At 41.2% G+C, this 22,550-nt stretch overlaps 1 protein-coding gene across 2 annotated transcripts; it reads left to right on the top strand.

The window, feature by feature from the left end:
• The first annotated feature begins 10,394 nt into the window (after positions 1 to 10,394).
• On the top strand, positions 10,395 to 14,454 carry ncoa7a (nuclear receptor coactivator 7a). 2 transcript variants are annotated; one of them, XM_008432082.3, is made up of 7 exons: positions 10,395 to 10,541; positions 11,487 to 11,685; positions 12,348 to 12,497; positions 12,643 to 12,795; positions 12,904 to 12,999; positions 13,117 to 13,190; positions 13,313 to 14,454. In XM_008432082.3, the coding sequence occupies exons 1-7, from the start codon at positions 10,516 to 10,518 to the stop codon at positions 13,449 to 13,451; spliced, it is 837 nt and encodes a 278-aa protein (XP_008430304.1). In that variant the 5' UTR covers positions 10,395 to 10,515; the 3' UTR covers positions 13,452 to 14,454. The 2 variants fall into 2 exon arrangements, with proteins under 2 accessions (XP_008430304.1, XP_008430305.1); XM_008432083.3 differs by lacking the exons at positions 10,395 to 10,541; positions 11,487 to 11,685 and adding an exon at positions 11,941 to 12,150.
• The last annotated feature ends 8,096 nt before the right edge of the window (positions 14,455 to 22,550 follow it).

The following is a 22,550-nucleotide window of genomic DNA, read 5'->3' as shown; positions in this document are numbered from 1 at the left end:
ACACACGCGCACACACACACACACACATAAATATATATATATATTTACCGCAATTCAAAATAGCCAGTTGAAATAGAACAGTTACATAGCCCTGCCTTTTTTTTCTGACTTCTGAGTAAATGTGATGAGTGATGGAGAAAAGCGGTAGAGAACCTGAGAGAGAGAAAGAGAGAAAATGACTCACTGACCCGGTCAACACACCGAACCTGGATGTGATTCTTTACTCTTATAGCAAAACTGTTTCTTAAATTGCTCACTGCTGTCCTGAAATCCAAAGAAATGCAGAAGATAAACCAGCAACTGTGTGAGCAAAAGACTGATGAAGCATCCAGAAACGGAGCTCCGAGAGCTGACGGAGTCTGGAGCTGACTCAGTGAACAGAATCTGACTCAACAGGAGCTATTTTCCCCCCATCATGATAAGACTGAAGATAAGGCTGTGTCATGGCACCCGACCTCCAGGATTTCGCTCCTGTCGGCAATCCACTCATGAATACTAATTCCACATTTTCCCTCAGATTCCAGACATTTAGAAATCCAAAATACACACAAGACAGTGTGAAGACAAAGTTTAACCGATTATGTCTTTATCAACTTGAAATTCTTTCAGAATGTCCTTGAAGTGGTTCGATTTAGATGAGTTGCTTTTTGCATGTTTTATGTTTATAAGCATGAGTGAGATATTACCTCTGTCCTTCAATCTGCAGACAGTAATGACGATGTATTTACTTACATTATATAGTAAAAGTGTTTCACATGTAAACATTTAAAATGCATTTCTCAGACTTTAACTCGCGCATTTACTCTGTTCAAGTTTCCTATTAAGACTAAACAGGAAGACTTAGATTTATAGATGCGAATCTGACTCAACTTAACTAAATAAAAACTTGCCAAGATTTCACAATAGCGGCATGCAAAACCCTGCAATGCTACTGCTGCTACTGCTGCTCTGGCCTCTTTTCTCGCAGCTTCACCGTTTCTCCAGCGTTTAAATCTTCTTATCAAACTTGTTGACATCCCGAAAGTGTGCTGCATCGTTATGAAACAGCCTTTCTCAGTGGGTCTTTGGGTAAGTAAGTATGCTTTGTTCTTAAGAAGAGAGGAAGTCTTTCAGAACTAAAAAAAAAAAAAAGGAGCAAAAAATCAGCTGCTTACATCACATTTTTAAGAGGGATTACTTCGCTGTTACTAATAATAAATGTGTTGCTCTTCTGAAAACAGCACACCGGAGGAAAGATGAAGGAAATTATTTGTGGTCACGTCATAACTTTTCACAGAAAGTCCACAAGCATGAGTGTAATAAATGCAACTCTTAATTGTATGGTTAGAAGATCTAACATTTTAACACATAATGCAGCACATGCTAATAAAATAAAGTTTGACAGTGCATTTGAAAGTGACAACAGCATGAGCCTTTGCTTGTACAAAGGCATCATCCAAAAAATCCAAGAATGCTTCCTCGGCGATACAGCAACTTCACTGAAGGACCTCGGCCCGTGTTTCTGGGTTGGTTTTACTCTAATAAATATTGTTAATCTTCAACCGACATTTGTAAGTTTCAGCTAAAATATCCCTGACCTCAGCTAAAAAATACGTGTCATCCGTGAACGCAGGACAGAAGGACCTCTGTCTGATCTGGCCCGGTTTCAGGCGGGTCAGTATGTGAAACACACGAGGCGAGAGCAGGACACGCAGAACCCAGCGACGCAGCGCAGAGCCATCAAAGCCTCGGCCGGCGGAGGAAAACAAAGAGTGAAATTTGTTTGCACTGGCTCCTGCAAGTGTGGCTACATAAATGAGTAGGATGTACTTCCCACATACACATACACTGCTAGTGATTCACATCATGAAATATCTTGTGGTTTTTTTCTTTTCTTTTCTTTTTTTTTTTTTTTGGTGACTGCGCGTTAACAGCAGAGGTCATGACCACTCCTGGAGCGCGTCACATACCACAGACCGTTTAGATAAACTGCTCTGACAAACACGAATCTGTATTAGGGATTTTTTCCCCCAAACCTCTGGATTGTGGAGGGTTTTATAAACTAAGTCACCTTCAACACTTTTTCCCCTCGCACAAAAACAAAATCCACACCTACAATGGAAAGCAATCCACCTTCTTTCTGAAACCAGGTACAGATTGATTTGTGTATGGAAACCTCTGCCCACCTGACCCACCAGTGGTGCAGGTGTTGGAAAGTATGAGAGCAGATTTATATTTGTAAAAAAAAACAACTTTGGTGGCTGCAAAGCAGTGGGATCCCGAATCGAAGACTGACACGTCGAGTTAAACAGAGTCCATGTACATGTGCTACAAGGCAGCAGCAAATATAGAAGCAGAGCAGAACGCTGACCTAGAAGTTCTCAAAGTAAAGTCCAGTCCGGTCTAAAGTCCAGAAGTTATTCAGCGTGCCCGCGGTTGATTTTGGCAGGGCACCAGAACGAGGATCTGATACGTTCGTAAAGGTTAAACTCAAACCCAAAGTAGGCTGAGGAGCAGTTAGCAGACATCACGTTTTAAAACATGGCCAGCTATTGCTGCAGATAAAACAATAAAACCGAAATGTGCTGCGAGTGTGGAACATGCTGAACGTAACAGGACAGAGGGACTCTCTTAGGACAAAAACATTTAAAAATCCAAAAAGTTGTGGAGGAAAAACCAAAAGTCATTCAGTCTTTGAAAAGAATGTCGTTTTGTTGACGAGGAAGTCAGGACTGTGAATGGGTCGCCACAAAATACCCGTTATGTTGGTCAAATTAAAATGTTAAGTCATATTATGCCATCGGTATCAACATTAACTGTGATAACCATCACAGTTAATGTTTCATTTGTCGCATCTATTTTTATTATTACCCCATACAAGTGTTATTTCACTTCTATATACATATTTACAGTGTAAAAAAGGTGCAAAGGATTTTGACATAGATTTTACATAAACCACTATAACCACTATTGGAGATCCAAATCATTAGCTTAGCTTCCCCCAACCAACCAACAAAAAAAAAAACATGTTGCTGTGAAGACCTCTGATTCTGTCTAATCAAACAAAAATGTAGTAGGAGAGAAAGATGAAAGAAAAATCTAGATAAGCATATTAATATATAAATATGGTTTGAAAAGTCAAATTTATTTAAAACGATGAACTAAGACCGTCTTCCAGTGTCTCTGGCTAGAGGCCAAATTTGTGCAAGTTTCTGCATTTCTTTGGGGACCAAATAAAGACGACTGGCTCAGCTAAAATGTTTTCCATCCAGAATTTGGTCCAAACTGTTCAGGGAGGTGTGGAACATGGTGCTCCGGTCAGAGGAGGCCAAATCTCTGACCAGATTTTAATCAGAGGAAAAACCCGTGGCAAGACTTAAACATTTCTCTCTGTGCTCCTCATCTACATCTGCAATTCAGCTGTTTTGCAAAGAATTTCAGTCTATAGATGTCAAAATCTGGCAGGGACTTTTTCCTGTAGCTGATATAGTGACGAAAATTTTGTCAGAATATTCAAACTCTCTCTTCGTAATACAATATCAGCAAAATTGTTTTCTTTCTAGCCTTTCACTATCACTCATGTTTGTGGTGAGAGGCCCACATCAAGATTTCCAAAGTGATAAGCAACCCAACACTCTGGTATCTTTTTACTGATATATGTAAAAAGTTACTCGAAAGGCTTACTGGATATTAAATTATAAATGTATCATAATTATAAACAAACTCAAATAAATAACCTCTAAGGCTACATTCAGGTAAATGTCTCAGCATTGGAAAAGAAATACTTGACAAACAGAAAAAAAAAACCCCTAGAGAACCTGTTGTGGTCTCTTTTTTGATCTCAGCAAAACAGAAAAGCTGACAGTCGATTGAGGATTTATTCAGAATCTGGAAGTTTTTTTCTTTTTTTATTACTTCTAGTGAAAAGTGACGAGAACTGCTGCGGTTCGACACTCGCTTTCATCTCACACCCATAAGAATTTCCCATGTTCTGCGTGTGCTGAGAGAGAGGATGCCACAAGAGTTGGTTTCCTCACTCTACAGTAGAGCTAGTCTCACTTACTGACAGCCTCATGTGAAGATGCCCCGTCTAACCTGCCACCCAGTAAAGCCGCCGGCCTCGCAGAGATGTAACTAATTAACCCCGACTGACCCGGTCAGAGCCGTTATGCTGCCGTTGCATCTAAATCAGTCGTCTGCTGCATGCTGCTGGGACGATTATGTCACTAAGTGGTGTTAAGTTTAGTAGTTTTGTTACTCAAAAGTTGCTGAGTGAGAGTTGGACGGGGTACATGAGTCAGACGGTGATAAAAAGTGTGACGGAGAACATTAAAGCCAATCTTTTTTTTTTTTTGCTTTATAACTTTATAATCCAGAATGTACTGGAAGCTAAATCATTATGGTGTGAAAAAAAAAATCCAGCGTTTAACAGCAGCTCATGAGAAAAAAAAAAAATCCTGCAGAGCAGCAGTTCCTGATCCAGTACAAACCAGTTTCTGAGCCCAGAGATTTCCTTCAGCGATTCAACCTGCACTACTTTTTCATCAGGTTGAAGAAGGAAAGAGAGAAAAAACCCCATTTCTCTGCTTATTAACAAACAAAACTAACAGAGGAGAGTCTGAACCAAACTCACTAATCTGCACATAATTTGGATTTATTTCAATTTTGGACTTAATAAGATTAAAAATGAGTCTTTGGATTGAAAACAAGAAAAGAAGTGAAACAACAAGCATCGAACCTCGCAGCAGATTTGAGAAATTAACTCCCCGCAGTCTGCACATGCAGGGATCTGTGAGTTTTGGCAGCAAACCTCTCACGGACTTTCGTACAGCTGGAAATCGATGTCGGCTCAGTTCAGCTTCTGGTCAGTGTAGGGCATTGATTCTGTCGTCTTTTTCTGAATTAAAAAGCGTTAGAGCGACAATTTATGCTGCTAAGAGCTACAAATGACTCTGCAGAATATAATTCATGTTTAGGAGTCTGTCTGTTGAAATAAAGCACATATTTTTGCTACGTTGCATTGCAGCAAAACACATTTAAACTAGAAACCTAATGGAAAGCAAGGGTTAACTTGTGCGTGAAATTCAAGAAGTATGAAGTCATTAGACTGATTAACTTCTTTTTTTTCCATCTGCAGCCTGAGAGATTAGATGTGGACTTTTTCCTAAAACAAACAAAATGAGGACTTGACCATCAAAGATATGTTGTGAAACTGTGCTACAGTCCAAATGTTGAGGTTTTTTTTTTGTCCTTGTTTTTCACTGGCTCTTCCCATCTCTAATCTCTCTTTGATTCTTCATAAAATGGGAGGAAAGCAATTTTCTGTTTTTCTTTTGCTTTGATATCCTAGTCAGCTTTTTTTCCCTGGCTTTCCATTTCAAGATTGTGGGCCGTTGATAACATACGTCACAAACACAAACTGTGACGCGTTGCATTGGGATCTCATGAGACAAACTACAGCAAAGTAACACATGTTCTGTATTTATCCAGCTTTACTCAAATGCCCTTCAATATAACTCTGTTCATCCAATCACCTACAGTCAGATGTGTGTAGTTTAATATCAGTATGATTACAGCCGTTCTGGGAAGGCCTCAGAGGTTTGTTAGAGAAAAGTGAACAAATGGCATCAGGAAGGGCGGGGAACGCAGCGGTCGGGTCGGGTCGGGTGAGGGAGATGGTGAGAATATTTCGCAGAGTTACGTTATAAAACAAAAAAATCTCACAAGCTTTGAACGCCTTACAGATATCAGATGTCTAAACTGTCCGACTGGACGAGGAGAACATTGATCAGAGACACATGTGGTATCTCTGCTGCTGGGACAATCTGGTAACAAAACATCTAATATTTGTGAACTCAATCATTTGAGCCCTTACGGAAGAGTGGGCAAGCGAAAGAAAACCAGAGTCCCGTTTTAACACAGAGGGTTCATGGGAAAAGTTGAGACGAAAATTTACGTTTTGGTCAATGCAAGACGCAAAACTGTGGAGCAGTTTACATAAAAGCACATTGATGTGCTAAAATGGCCTAGTCAAAGTCCAGACCTGAATGGAGTCAAGAAGCTGTGGCAAAACCTAAAAATTTATTTTCACGAACCCTCTCAGTCCAACCTGAGTGAACTTGAGATATTTTAGAATAAAAGGCAAGAAAATTCTCCATCCTCCCTCCCCAAAAAATATAATTTACCTTCCACTTCACAATTATGCACAAATTGTGAATGTCAGTTACATGAAATTCATGGACATTTAACATTTACAACAACCTTCAGGTGCAGAGGCACACATTTTGATCCTGGAGGTTTTATTACAGTGTAAAAAAAAAGACCATCTCTTAAATACCGGTTGCCAGAATTTTACCTGATTATACGATAAAATTTATGGCATTTTACAGTAAATTAGAGATGTTTCTTTTTTTTTTTACAGTGTAGAGATTCTGGGAAAATGTGTGGTAAAATCACACATTGTAAGTATGTCGTAACTAGGCCACAGTTACAACATAATTACAAATGTTGTAACTATGGCCTGTTGTGTTAACTCCTCTGTCTTTAATGATCATGAATAGTAGAAATATACACAGGTCCTTCTCAAAAAAATGTGCATATTGTGATAAAGTTCATTATTTTCCATAATGTAATGATAAAAATTAAAGTGTCATATATTTTAGATTCATTACACACCAACTGAAATATTTCAGGTCTTTAATTGTTTTAATACTGATGATACAGCTCATGAAAACCCAAAATCCCTGTCTCAAAAAATTTGCATATCATGAAAAGGTTCTCTGAACGAGCAACAAACCTCATCATATGAAGCAACGAAATAATCTAAACACATGCAAAAGATTCCCGAGGCTTTTAAAAACTCCTAGCCTGGTTCATTACTCAAAACCGCAACCGGTAAGACTGCTGACCTGACTGCTGTCCAGAAGGCCATCATTGACACCCTCAAGCAAGAGGGTGAGACACAGAAAGAAATTTCTGAACTAACAGGCTGTTCCCAGAGTGCTGTATCAAGGCACCTCAGTGGGAAGGAAAAAGTGTGGCAGAAAACGCTGCACAACGAGAAGAGGTGACCAGATGGTGGAGAAGGGCCGATTCCAGACCTTGGGGGACCTGCGGAAGCAGTGGACTGAGTCTGGAGTAGAAACATCCAGAGCCACTGTGCACAGGCGTGTGCAGGAAATGGGCTACAGGTGCTGCATTCCCCAGGTCAAAGGTCAAGCCACTTTTGAACCAGAAACAGCGGCAGAAGCGCCTGACCTGGGCTACAGAGAAGCAGCACTGGACTGTTGCTCAGTGGTCCAAAGTACTTTTTTCGGATGAAAGCAAATTTTGCATGTCATTCGGAAATCAAGGTGCCAGAGTCTGGAGGAAGACTGGGGAGAAGGAAATGCCAAAATGCCAGAAGTCCAGGGTCAAGTACCCACAGTCAGTAATGGTCTGGGGAGCCATGTCAGCTGCTGGTGTTGGTCCACTGTGTTTTATCAAGGGCAGGGTCAATGCAGCAGCTATCAGAAGATTTTGGAGCCCTTCATGCTTCCATCTGCTGAAAAGCTTTATGGAGATGAAGATTTCATTTTTCAGCACGACCTGGCACCTGCTCATAGTGCCAAAACCACTGACCATGGTATTACTGTGCTCAATTGGCCTGCCAACTCTCCTGACCTGAACCCCATAGAGAATCTGTGGGATATTGTGAAGAGAAAATTGAGAGACGCAAGACCCAAAACTCTGGATGAGCTTAAGGCTATTGAAGCATCCTGGGCCTCCATAACACCTCAGCAGTGCCACAGGCTGATTGCCTCCATGCCACACTGCACTGAAGCAGTCATTTCTGCAAAAGGATTCCTGAGTGCATAACTGAACATAATTATTTGAAGGTTGACTTTTTTGGTATTAAAACACTTTTCTTTTATTGGTTGGATGAAATATGCAAATTTTTTGAGACAGGGATTTTGGATTTTCATGAGCTGTATGCCAAAATCATCAGTATCAAAACAATAAAAGGCCTGAAATATTTCAGTTGATGTGCAATGAATCTAAAATATAAGACAGTTTAATTTTTATCATTACATTATGGAAAATAATGAACTTTATCACAATATGCAATTTTTTTGAGAAGGACCTGTGTATAAAAAAATCCATCTAAATTCAAATTTGATAAGACGCTTGAGAAGTGTACCTTTGTGACCCACGTGATGACATTTTGTCAAAACAGGGAGCCACAAAAGAAACAAGTGAAGCGCTCTAAGAACAGGATAACTCCATGCATTTTCATTCTAGACTATCAAACTAGAATGTGTGCTTTGGATTGAATAACAATAACAGGTGGTGGATGGTTTCATGTAGAGCCTTTGGTGGGGAAGCTGCTCCACAACTCTCCACGTGTTGCTGCTGCAAGTGTAAGAAAGAACGGATTTCCAGGAACTGGGGGAGAGGTCAGTCATCCAGCCCAGGAAATATTCATTGTGTAACCACATCAGATTTACTTACAGAGTAATGATACACACAGAAATGACCTACACACAGTTCATAGCCCCGTTTCACAGAAACACACTGACTTAAAGTAATCCTCAAAATAGTTTTCTATCAAAAGATCCAAGCGTCACGTGAAAAAGTAGTTTTAATCAAGGCTTTTGGTGCAGCTCGTGTCGAGGTTTTTAATGCCACGATGCCGTGGCTGGACAGATATCTCACACATTTCTGTTCAGCCTATCATGGCAACACAGATGTGAAAGCTGTCTGACTGGACGAGGAGAGCGTTGAGAGGCAGGTGATGGGCTGGGAGAATCTGGTAACAAAACATCTAATATTTGTGAACCCAATAATTCGAGCCTTTATGGAAAAGTGGACAAAAAAAAAAAGCAATCATTGAAAGAAAACCAGGGTTCAATTTGAACACAGGAAGTTCATGGAAAACTTTGAGACCAAAATTTACGTTTTTGGTCTACATGCAAAAATGTAATGCAAAAACGCTGCGTGTGGCTCAAAAGTAACACATCACTATAAATGCAACTATTTTAGAAGATTTTTTAAGTGTGCTCGTGTGTGTGTGTGTGTGTGTGTTATCGATCTTGTTATCGATCAATGCGAGGCCCTACCTCGCATTGATCTTCCTCACTGTTTCTCTTGTGTAAGGATGTCACGGCTGATTCGTGACCCCAGACTTATCTGAAGACCAACAAAATTGTATGCTTAAGCACTGCTGTCACTGCCCCAAATCCTGATACAGTGCTGTCACTGGGAATAAAAACGCCCTTATCTATACTCCGTACTGCTGTATTGATTGATTGATTCAGAAGGGCTCAAAATCCTTAATCCACTCAAATAGAGGTCTCTGGAAATTTGCAGAGCCAAACTCGACGACAGCTTCAAAGTTGCCTTTGTAGGTTTACAGATCAAACGTCTCTGGATGCCGATCTTCAAAATGCTTAATCTATCTCTCTTGAGACACCAGTTTAGTCTGAACACCAGCGTGGCAATACTTAACAACTCATTACGTCTGAATGGCAGAGTATTGAATAATGGATTGCTGACAAATTATCGACGCTATACTCGCCCTTTCTGATTAAATCTCAAAGGTAAACACCGAGAGTGAGACAATGGACAGGGTGGAGCGTGCTCGGATGTCACGGGCCCCCCGTGTTTTTCAAACCCTCCAACAAAAACAAATGATCAATGATCTGAAACAGAATAAACAAAACGACTGAAATGGTTTTGACCTCATCGCAACCTCCGAGATGCGATGAAAATGTGTTTCCAGACACAATCCCTGTCCGACAATGTCAACAAGGGATGTTTCTAATGTTTTAGGAAAATCACAGGGAAATAACAACTTGTGATAATCATGATAATCAAGCAGTGATGTAATGCCTTTATACATTCGTGCAACCACCTGAAAAATGAAAATGGGAAAACTCCTTATTCAGTCGAGTAGAAACAATTTCAAAGGAAATGCACACCATTAATTGACTCATCTTAAATGAACTCTAGAATGAAAATGAGGGAAAACATGAAGTGCACAAATGGCTTTAATTATTTTTAAAAAATGTAATAAAAATTGTGTTGCAATGCAAAGGAATCTTCCGTATCTGCACTCCTAATGGGACGATAAGGTCTATCAGGGGCCCAAGGAGCCAGAAAGACAAAATAAAAAAGGATAATCAATCTGAACGACACACTTTCAGGCCCGCTATCTCTCTGTCAACTCACCATTTTCTTTAAGTGAGCCTTAATTTGACACAATAACTGCATGAACTCCCACCAAACGACAGGACGGACACCCGGAGCAGGTCAGGTTAATGTTTCACCAGCGTTGGTTTTCAAGGCACAGGTTCGCACGGCCCACAGAGTTACGTGCAGGCCGTGTGGAGAGAGGGAGGGAGGGTTTATGGTCAAAGGGGCTTATCTCAGCAAAATGATCCGCTCCTATAAATTGTGGGGATGGCAGGGCCGAGGTGGGAACGCTACTTCGGCTGTGAACCTTCAGGCTATCAACTTGTCTTCAGCTCTTAAGCATCTACGGTGTCGTCTTCAGTTATGGGAATTACCTACAGCGTTGGAGAGTAAGTAGCTCTGACAGTGGTGAATGTGCTGCTCTGTATGGTTTTCCATATGCGCTGACAGGACAGCATGTTTGTAAAAGTAGCATTAAAGTGTTTCTCTTTCGTGGAACAAGTCTTGCAAAATAAACTACTTCTATGTTTTGTTTTGAGTATTTTATTATTATTTTTTTAATGACAGATGTAGTTATTTTTTTTTATTACATTGGGGAATCTGCAATTTTTGCAGTGCAATTTTTTAAGCCATTATGTTTCATTTATTTATTTATTTTTTATATATTTTTGACATTTGACAGAGTCAGACTCTGAGAAAATTTTAATAAATCATGTTTAATATTAGCGTTTAATTCCCCAACATTTGTTTTGCAGGGCTGAATTAGTAATTAATAATTCATCCCTGCCAAGCTGTAACTGGGTAGAATGTCTCAGTTTCCAGCTATTTGTGCACATTAACAACTTTATCAATTTAATTCACAATTTAAAATAACATTTTGCATTTTTTTTTCATTCTCACCATTGCACACACACCAGTCTATAGAAAAACTTTTGTTTCCTACGTTTACTCTAAAAGAATCATTTATATTTATTTGACAACAGTTCGCTCTCATTCTAAATAAAAAAATATTCTTATTTCTGGCATTTATTTGCAGAAAATGATACACATTTTCAACACAGCATGAAGCAATGCAACAAAAACAACTCCCTATTCAATTCAAAATGACATAATGCTAACACTAAGTACAAGCTTAGAAATCACCCTGATTGTATGTGCCTTGGCATGTTCTCTGCAAGTCTGACATCACTATTGAGTTTAGATAATCAACCAATCATGCAGGGCCTCGTTGAGCAGGATGTCAAAACCTGCATGGGGTTTCTCAATGTGCCTCCAGTTTTGCATGCTGCACTTTATTCGAAATTAATGCATCTTCGCTCCCCTTTGCCCTGCAGGGTTGACCACCTCTACACCTTCTTCGTCCAATGGTCTCCAGACATCTACAGCAAAGGCGAGAAGAAGCCCAGAAAGCCCTCCAACAACGTCAGGATGAAATGCCACAGCGCCTACCGTGTCGTGGACAAGGACACGAACGGAGTCAGCAAGGCCTTCAGAAAACCGGCCAGCAAGCCCAAGGCTGCAAAGAAGTGGGAGGTGAGTTTTTTTTTGCTCAGGCAAAGGAAGAAAAATAAGAAAACAAGTCAGAGATTGTTGAGCTCCGCTCTCAACAGGCCAACACATTCTTCAGGAGAATGTTAGGAGAACATCGCCCCTCCTCTGTTACCGTAACCCACCTTCCTTATATGGGCATCCTTTCTCCTCCTCCTCCTCCTCCTCCGCTGTAGCTCGGGGCAAGGTTTCCGTTTCCATGTATGAAGGAAAGCAAAACTCTAGTCGCGACGGTTAACCAATAAGCAGCGACGCGGTTGGATTTCCGACTAATGAAAGTGAAAGCGCCGCACACGGTATATAAGGGGAGAGAGTTTCCCTCCAGAGAGAGCAGACATGTGGAAGAGCAGAGCGCAGAGGTTGACAGACAGCTCAGGAGCTATGAAGAAAATGCAGAAAAATATCCGAGTGCTTTATTTCGCCAGTGACTGTGCGGAGCCGTACGTTGAGGTGAGATTAAGAGCGGGAAACAGGCGAGTGGGGGGGGGGGGATTATTTGATGTCAAGCTCTCAGGGTTTTTACTTACAGCTGCGTATCTGTAGGATAAGTCTGTATGTGAAAAAGGAATGTCAGGCAAAAAGGAGAAAAAAAATGTGTGGGGGATGGCAACAGTTTTCTCATGGCTCTGTCTACATCTTCTGTCCAGATCATCACTGTGAAGGACTCAAAGCGCCGCCTGAGTCTCTGCAGCTCCCTGGAGTCTGAGGTGGATGAGACCGAGTTCCAGGAGGTTGAGGATGACTTTCCTGTCCTGAGCCATGCGAGCCAGCTGCTGGATGACTTTCACCTACAGAAGGTGAGTTTCACTCCTCAAAGCCGTTCAGCTCTAATGGAAAACTTACTTTTGTGTTATTATTTTTGGACTTGAAAAAGCTAGCATTAGATGTATAAGAGCATCATTTGATCCAAGACTTTTTTTCTTTTTTCTTTCCCGCAAACAGATTGCAGCCAACTTGCCTTCAAGGACCCAGGGGTATCCGTGGCAACTAGTTTATAGCACCATCAACCACGGGAGCAGCCTAAAGACGCTCTACAGGAACATGGCTGACCTGGACAGCCCCGTGCTGCTGGTCATCAGAGACATGCACAAAAAGGTTTGTATCTTGACTGTTGGTTTCAACACAGATTTTGAAATGCAAACAAACCAAAAAAAAAAAAAAAAAAACATTGACTAATGAGCTGCTAACTTATGTTGCTTTCAGGTGTTTGGAGCTTTTTGTTCGGATCCATTCAGAGTCAGTAAATACTGCTACGGAACGGGCGAGACCTTCTTGTTCAGCTTCAATCCTGACTTCCAGGTAGGAGTGGACTCCATTTTTATTATCAATGGGAAAGCTCTTATTATACATTTAGTATCAGCAAAAAAAAAAAAAAAAAAAAGTACAATTGACTAATTTGTGTTTAATTCTCATTAGCAATACAGGTGGAGCGGGGAGAACTCCTACTTTGTGAGTGGCAACTGGGAATCACTACAGATTGGAGGAGGAGGGTAAGTTCTCCTTTCCTTCACTCATGGCTAATATGGAAGAGGCAGTTTATGATAAAGCAATAATAATAAGAAGTTAAAGATTTAATTTCTAATTTCCTAAATGTTTTCTCTTTTTTTTATAGGGCTGGCTTTGCTCTATGGCTGGATGCTGACTTGTACCACGGCGCCAGCTTTTCCTGCCCCACCTTCCGCAACGCTCCTCTTTCCACCAACGAAGACTTCATCGTGCAAGACGTTGAGGTCTGGACTGTGCAGAACTGAATAGGGGAAGCACTAAGAAAACAAAATTTCCCATCTGAAGTTATGACACTTCAAGGTCAGCCAACCCGTGTGCTGCACCCCAGACGGCGCATCCGCCGTTAAGAGACGCGTCTGGACCAGAGCGACCTGCGCAGCATGGAGACGTAAGCGACGTGGTTCCCACGGTGGGCTTCCTGCTCGGTGGGCTTCCTGCACGGTGAACTGGAACAGTTAGAAGCAAGTGGCAACTTGAAATCCCACAAATCATGCTTCCTGTGTCTGCAAGCCCCCTCTGGGTGTTCGCCGCAGTCCGCCCCGCCGGTGGCCTTCTGCGATCCTGAAAAGCATCTTGGGCACAACGTTCACACTGAAAGATGTGTTTGTTTACAGTTCTAAAATTGTATGCATTGTATGCATGCCCTGTGTTGTATTTGTGTGTGTGTGTGTGTGTGTTTTTACACCGGCTTGTGCGTTATTTGCTTGATGGTAAAAAAAAAAAAAGAAAAAACACTGTAACAGGATAGGAGACACAGCTGCCTGTCTGAGCTGGCTGGGTTTCAGTGTAACTCTGTTTGAGTAGACCAAATCTGATGAGGTGAGATAAAGCACTGCTTTGCACTACGAACATCTAACTGTACTGTGTACATGTGGTGGGTGAGGGGGAAGTGAAAACTAACCGTTAACCGTCTTATGTACCGCTGCTATGTTCCTCTTTGGAGTATGTAGCTTATAAGATAGTAATGATTAATGTTTGAAATCTTTGGCTTATTTTTGTATGCAATTATTTAAAGATAAATCTTTTTTTTATATATACAGAAAATTTGAAACGAGAAACTAAAGCACATTTTTGCTTGTATGTCTGTTTGGTTTATTTGTTTGTGCACAAATCTGATTCTGTCGGGCGGTGCTGGCACCGCCACAGGTCTTTTTCCTGGAAAAGGAGTAAAATGGCATATAAATAAGCTTTTTCTTTGGAATTGATTAAGCTTAATAAAATAAAAATAGAGATGTTGTCAAACATAAACTGTGTGATGTGTTTAATTGAAAGAGCAAACTGGGTTAAAATGTTTAACAGCTCAAAGAAAAATATTCACACTTAATATCTATTCTACACCAAGTTGCAAGGAACCACACCTTTTATCAATAGCAGAAAAAAAACTGCTCAAGGATCTGAATTGAAGACTTTAGTTAAACTTTAACTAGGATAATTAAAGCCAAAAGAACTCAGTTGGTTTTCTATTAAGTATTTACAACATGTTAGCGATTTGAGACCGAACGGTTATAAAAGTGATACGTGTGCACGTTGTCGGCTGCTGAGAACATTTAGACAGAGAACTGGTGAATTGACCTGATCAGGGTCGTGGTTTTCTGAACACTTCTGTTCTAAACTCAGTTTTCCTGGCAAGCATGATATTTACCTGCAGCTGTCACGAACAGGGGCTGGACGGAGGAGCAGACACACGTCCTTCAACAAGTCCGCCACATTTACAGGAGCCGTCAGCTCAGCATTCAGACCACTGACATAAATATCTATTTACTTCTGTGATTCATCATTTCTATGATGGTCTGACAGGTAAACTATGTCAGGGTGTCATTCAGCTGATAAAAATAAAGTATAAGGTGAGCATAAGGTGTTTGGCCTGATTGTCCAACGCACCTGAACGCAACACATCATCAGAAGATGTAGTCTTAAACTGAACCACCAAGTTATCTCATGGCTCTGAGCCGTCATTATGTCATTATGTCATTATGTCATTATGTCATTTCACAGAAGCCTCATCTCTGATGTTGCAGGGTTAGTTTTTTTTTTCTTCTTGCAGCTTTATTTTGTCTCTAGTTTCATCATTTCTCTGAGGGAAGCAGAAAGTGGTTGCTCCGGATACATTTCTTGGGATTCCCAACCGTTATTTTTAGAGATCCCTTCAGCAAACCTGAATATCTTATTACGTATGCCGCCATCTCGACCTGGATCCCGCAGCATGTTGTACTGATAAAAGAAATGGTGATAAATTATTTACTTAATTTACTGTCAAAGCTGTTAAAGCAGTTTCTAAATGTTGGGTCATGCTAGTGACGTTATTCTTTCGTGCTTGAATGTCATGTTAGAGAGTTGACAGCAGTCAGTGCAGTGGTTTCCTGTTTCTGCAGAATGTTTGCACTGGAACTATTTTATTATCAAGGACAAAAAAAAAAAAAGCTAAGCAGTTTGAAGCGTGGACTGCCACACCTGCAAAGCGCTTAATGTCAAACTGCCAAATGTGTGACTACAGTCACGTATGACAGAGGATTACCCATGGTGTCATTTTTAGAGAGATGCTTGGATTCTGTATGTTGATTTTAATTTCCCTCATATGATTCAATATGCTCCTTTCTTTTTGTTTTTCTTTTTCTTCACACGCACAACCCAAAGTTAAGATGGAGTTGATTGCAAACCCTTCTAGAAGGATAGCAATGCCAAGTCTAAACTTGTAGGTCGCTGATACAAACTGAACTTTGGGATGTGGAATGCAGAGTTATGCATGAATCAGTGAAAGTGTGCGTACGCCAACAAATTCCTGGAGTTCCTTTTGTTGCAAAACTTCATTTACCAATCGGAATGAAAATATGACTGTGTTTGCCAGCACGCAGATTTCTTCTGTTTCTTTTTGTCTCTGTTAAAACGTTTCAGATCATCGAACTAACTTGAAAGTTGAAGGTAAGAACAGTAAATTCAAAAAGAGAAGGTGAAAGCTAACCCCGCTGCTTTGTTAATTAAAGAATTGGGAAGCTGAGGGAAGCTGAGTTCAGCTAGCCACAGCCTGACCTGATAACCGTCAGACCCGGAAAATCAAGAAATAACATAAGTGGAATCTGTATGGCAATATTAAGCCGGGCAGTAGATCTTCTGTTCTGGGCAGCTTGCCATTGATAGAACCACAAACTCTGGCAGAAATAAACCATGTAGGAGAATGTCTGAGCCTGGTTTTCCTGAATTTATGCAACAGGGCTATGATGCAATGGACATGAGCAATTTCTCTGAAAAATCAGAATTTTGCATTTCCTCTGGTCGTCTTCGTCTTATATCAAAGTACGTTTGATGATCTGAAAATTTTAAGTGTGACAAACAAAGCAAAACACAATAATCCAAACAGAACTGGACATATTTATCTTATGGGTTTATGCTTCATCTAGTTACTTCAGCAGCAGTTTGTGTAACATGTAGGACGGAGGAACTTTCCTGTCGGTGGTCTGTGGTTTGGTCTGTAACTCTGTGAGTAAGTAGGTTAAATACATGAAGTGAAGCTGGAAGGACTTTAAACCGCAGGTGTTTCTACCTCAACAACAGTGACATTTGTTTAGGAAATTGTTTTGCATGTGTGGGGAATTAAATGTCGAAGGTCAGTAGAATATGTTTCCCACATCACGGCACTGACTCTGACGCGGCGGATACTTATTTCCAGTGGACTTTCTGTTTGGAGTTGTTTGTCCGACGCCTTTGTATTTTTCTCTTGCGGTACCTCTGGGTCTTTGTTTTTCCTCCTAGGGCCTCCATGTTTTTCAGCCGTTTGGTTCCCGGTGCTCTCATCTCCTTTTTGTCTCTTACCTCCTAACTGTTTTCTGTCATCTTCAGCTTCTGCTCCACGACCGTTTGGATCATGTCGCCACAAAAAGCAGCCTTCGGGTTCCTCTTTCATCCACTCCAACCTGTCCAGCGTCTACACATTGCTCAGCAGCTGCAGCTCCAGCTCCGTGACACACACCCAAACCAGTACCCTAAATTTATGAGCACTTATGTAGTGAAAGATCCTCTGTGTTTTAAATTTAAGCAAAAATATATTGCATTAATTCTGGTCATTTTGTGTATGAGTTGCTCACGGGGCTTTCTGCCTTCAAATTCAGGTGGTTTTACAGGGGGTTTTTTTTCTCCAGCATGTTCCTCACAAAATGCACCGTCTCTAGTTTGTTAAACATTTTCTCTGTGTTTTTGCCACACTAGTGACCGTTTTTCCATTCGTAGCTGCTGCTCGGTGCTCTACCGCAGAGCCACGCGATTCCACCCCCCCCCCCCCCCCGCCCCTCCACCCTTAAAAGAAACCTACAAAGAGGAACAAACAGACTAAAAGAAAACTAAATTCAAGAAGAAAAATCTCTTGGACATTTGTTTTTGATTCCAAAAACCGGGGGAAAAAAAAAAAAGTTTCAGTACCCAATCACCAACGTTCTGTTATCTTTTGATCTGTTTTTGTCCAGAATTGGAAACATTTTTTTAAGAGAGAAAAGATGAACGTTGTGGTTAGAGTCTAACCACGACAACGCTCTACTCTTGAAAAGTTCCCATGCAAGATGTTCCTGTAAAAGCAGAGGAAGCCACATTTAGTTTGTTTTTTTTATTCTCACCCCTCTACTTAGCTTATGGTTAGAATTAGACCAGCCACCTGTGTTTGACTTAATTTGTGTTTCGTAAATACACAAATCAAGTGTACCCATCCCAGATACATCACTGGTTAACTTCAACACACACATTTAACCGTGTGCTAATGAACAAAAAGATTTAGCTTTAACTTTAAACAAAAGATCAAAATTTGAACATTATACTAAGTATTTCAAAAAGCAGATTCAGTCATTAACTACTATTGTCTTTCCTCCATTTATGCACTCCTTTTCTCTGGTCTAATAAAATATGCCAATCAACTACCCTGAAGTTTTTGTTTTAATCTGACAAAAGGTTGAGGGATATAAATACTTTTGTCATTTAGAGTCCAGTTGCATGTGTATTCTGTCTTTTTTTAGTGAAAGTGAACCAGACTCCTCTCATAATAACATTCCCCACGTCTGAAAAAGGCCAGGGCGTCCGGCGTCATGGAAAGAATTTACTCAATTTGATAAGAGATCATCAACAAGCTGCTTAATATCCCGGAAAGGAAATGACGACAGTGTGCGTTTGCATGCTTGTGCAGAGGATTGTTTTTCTTCTGTTAACATGAACTCTGTTAATCTGATTCAAAAGAAAAATGTCACTTTTCTAAAACCAAAAACACCTACAGCAACGGTAAACATTTTTAATATTAGCTTTCCTGTTTAAAAGGTTCAAATTAGTCAGAAACCTCAGTTATCAGATCCAGCATGAACAATCGGCCACTACAGGTGAATAATGCCACATGATTCAGGACTCGCATGCGCTAAGTTTACATATGAAAACCTGCATGTCTGTTTCAACTCGCAAGCTTTACGGCTGATTGTTTATTCAAGTGTGCGCTATGATCTCGTCTGTCTGGCAGAAGTGGCCCTATATCTCCAGTAGATTGTCTCACTGTTTCTCTTGTGTAAGAATATCAGGGGCCCCTGTTGTGGAAATTTTTCTTTAACAAGGAGTGAGGGAAAACTGTTTTAAGAACCAGCCGTTAACATTCAGAAATTTGACTTAGAGGTTATCCATCATGGATGCAGATGGTGACAGTGGAAGGGAAGCAGTATTTTGTCACAGAAAGAAACCTGCAGCATAAACAGTCTTAGACCGAGCGGCTTGTAGCTGAGAGAAAGAGAAGCAGTCATAGAAAATAAATGCATTGGCTTTGGGCATAAGAGCTTTCCTTTGTGAAATGGATAAAGAGTACACAGTCAGTAGCAGCAACAGCACTAGCGATTGGCTCTACCCAGAATAGAGACAAAGCTAAATACGGAGCCACTCAGCCAGGTGTGTTACCTATGGCGAAGAAAAACAAAGAAAACACATTTTATTAGATTTCTTGTTGATTCTGTCCAGGATAAATATGCAGAAACAATAGAGAGCCTGAGCCAGATGCAGTTTCTATGGGAAAGAAATAACAATGCTAACAACAATAATGATGATAGCTTTTACTGTTTCAAAATTTTAACAAGTTTTATATATTTTGAGTTGACTTGGTTGAAAAATAAAAGCAAAATGTGTTTGCAAGTGAAATCTATGTACACATTTGCTTTTGTTTCCATCATCTCATGGTGCAGACGCTAATAGGACATGAACTAAATCTGTGTGTCTGTTTCTGGAAGAGCAGGAAGTGAGAACCAAATAAAACAGGTGAAGACACACACACATATACACACGCATGCACACCCCCACACACACACACTCGCACACACACATACACACGCACACGCAACCCCACACGCACAATCACACCCCCACACACGCACGCACGCACACACACACACACACACACACACACACACACACGCACGCACGCACACACACACACACACACACACACACACACACACACACACACACACACACACACACACACACACACGCACACACCCACACACACACACACACACATATGCACAATTAAACTGTAACGATGAAAACCCAGGCACTTTTGAGGAAGCAAAACTCAGGCATTAACTGTCGTCTCTACTCCATTTCCCTAAATGTCCTCTGTTCTTTGAATTATTTTTAGGGAAAATGCATTTTGTGCATTTTTTATAGTGTTTAAAATTATATTAATGTATGTACATGCACCTATTTATTTCCTTTGAAAATGGACAAATTGGCCTCTCCAAATTGCCCCTAGGTGTGAGTGTGTGTGTGCATGGTTGTTTGTCCTGTGTGTCTCTGTGTTGCCCTGCGACAGACTGGCGACCTGTCCAGGGTGACCCCACCTCTCGCCCGGAACGTTGGCTAGAAATAGGCACCAGCAACCCTCCCGACCCCACCAAGGGATAAGGGTGTTCAGAAAATGGATGGATGGATGGATGGATGAAAATGGACATAAATAAGTTAACTCTTTTTAGTGTATTACTGGTCTGTTTCCTTCACATGTGGCACTTTCGCTGTTTTATTTTCTGAAAACTAACGAGACGTATTCTGCTGACTGCTAAAACTGACTAGATGCGTCAAGGGTAATGGACGGACAGAGCAAACTAAAATGGGACCAAAGTACAGGAGGATAAAGACGTGTTTGCACTGCGGGCTGCATAAAACAGGACAAAGACAAGAAACTGAGCCAGTGGTGTTTGAGTCAAGGTTATTCAGGTTATTGTAGCTCATTGGTAATTTAGGTGTCGTACAGTTGAATTCCCTGCACCTTTCAAAGCGTTTCGATGCACTTCTCAGCTACAACAACATAACTAACGGCATCTATACATCTGTGATTTCATTTAAATGGGATCAGGGCTGTTTCCTGGCTCCAGTGAGTCCTGGAAACATTGAGTAATCTCAGAGAACGCTGCAGTCGAGGTTAAACGGTCGGATAGAATTTTGTCTTTGAGGGATGAGTTTATAGGATGAAATAGACCCTGGAGGAATTGATGCTTTTAAGATGTGCCAAATGTTCCTGAGTCATTCCCATTTGGGAAACCAAATTTATGCTCTCAGGAATGTGGAAGAGAACAAGTGAAAAATACTGAAGTAATGTAAGTTCAGAAATCCCCAACAATTACAACTGCCAATCCCCAGCAAGTCGTTGCTGCATTTGGAGCGGAGTGTTGTTTTAGCTGCTTAATATCAGATAACAACATATATATATATCCATCCATCCATTTTCTTACACCCTTGTCCCTCAGTGGTGTCGGGAGGGGTGCTGGTGCCTATCTCCAGCTAGCGTACCGGGCGAGAGGCGGGGTCACCCTGGACAGGTCGCCAGTCTGTCGCAGGGCAACACAGAGACACACAGGACACACAACCATGCACACACACACCTAGGGGCAATTTAGAGAAGCCAATTAACCTGACAATCATGTTTTTGGACTGTGGGAGGAAACCGGAGTACCCGGAGAAAACCCACGCATGCACAGGGAGAACATGACCGGGGCCGGGAATCGAACCCAGAACCTTCTTGCTGCAAGGCAACCGCTATATATATATATATATATATATAAAAGTAGAGATAATTGAAAAAAAAAATGACACTTTGAATTGCTTTGGAGTTATAAAAATCTGCACTCCAGTACAGCACCAGTAGAGAAGAAGCATTTTACTACTGATGAGATGATGAGGTGCAGCAGAGAAGACAAGTAGAGCATCTTCGCTGCAGCCAAGCTTAAGTACAGACAGACAGACAGACAGACAGACAGACAGACAGACAGACAGACAGACAGACAGACAGGCAGGCAGGCAGGCAGGCAGACAGACAGACAGACAGACAGACAGACAGACAGGCAGGCAGGCAGACAGACAGACAGACAGACAGACAGACAGGCAGGCAGGCAGACAGACAGACAGACAGACAGACAGACAGACAGACAGACAGACAGACAGGCAGGCAGGCAGGCAGACAGACAGACAGACAGACAGACAGGCAGGCAGGCAGACAGGCAGACAGGCAGGCAGGCAGAACGAGCCTCCGAACAGGTTAATGTTTCACCCGTTTTGGCCTTTTGGCAGCTCCACACGGCCTGCACGCAGTCTGTGAGCCGCATGGAGGGCTTTTGGTCAAAAGGGTCTTATCTTTGCAAATTGATTTTATAGAAGAGAAGGGATTGTGAAGTCACAGTGGAACCGTTTCGTCAGTACTTAGCTCTCAAAGCGACCAGTTCTCCTCAGTTTGACCATGTAGTGCTCCGGTCGTCATGAGGGTGACCTACAGCGTCGGTGAGTGAGTACAGAGAAACATCACGAAGCTGTGGCAAACATGATCGGTTTTGATTGTGGGAGTTTGTTTTTTGTTTTTTGGGATTTTTTTTTTTTTTTTGCGTTTGACTTTGAATAACGACGTTCTGTTTTCTATAGATTGTGAGAAATTTACATGCGTCCAAACTGAACCTCGTCACAGAGACAGTGGAGCCTTTTAGGAGTTGCTTATGTTTTTGTTTGACATGTGGACAAATGACATAAGTTTGTCTCTGACAGCCAAAACAAAGAGACCTGGTTCAAATTTAGACGCCAGTGCTGGTTGATATCAAACACAACAAGCATTTCACTCTTCCCAGGTTTTAACAAAAACTCAGTAAGTTACAAAGGGATTCTGATCTTCGGTTCTTTGATTCGTTTCTTTTTAATTGTTACAAAAAACATAATAAAATAGATGCCTTAAGGAGAAAAATGGCGTTTTCTTGAAGTGAACTCAGAGGATCCTTTTTACTGCGGTGTGCACTTGCATTCAGCTTTACTTCGATGCCTTGACATATAATCCCACACAATCATTTGCTTTCAGAACTCCC

The sequence above is a fragment of the Poecilia reticulata genome, chromosome 16, assembly GCF_904066995.2.
Source record: "Poecilia reticulata chromosome 16, P_reticulata-male-v2, whole genome shotgun sequence".
NCBI lineage: Eukaryota > Metazoa > Chordata > Actinopteri > Cyprinodontiformes > Poeciliidae > Poecilia > Poecilia reticulata.
This window is presented reverse-complemented; position numbering and strand designations above follow the sequence as displayed.

Excerpts from the sequence above, each read along its gene's own strand:
- ncoa7a (XM_008432082.3), top strand. The coding sequence starts at position 10,516 with ATGGGAATTACCTACAGCGTTGGAGA. Across the intron at positions 12,498-12,642 it reads ATGACTTTCACCTACAGAAG|ATTGCAGCCAACTTGCCTTC; the intron begins GTGAGTTTCACT and ends TCCCGCAAACAG. Across the intron at positions 13,000-13,116 it reads GCTTCAATCCTGACTTCCAG|CAATACAGGTGGAGCGGGGA; the intron begins GTAGGAGTGGAC and ends AATTCTCATTAG.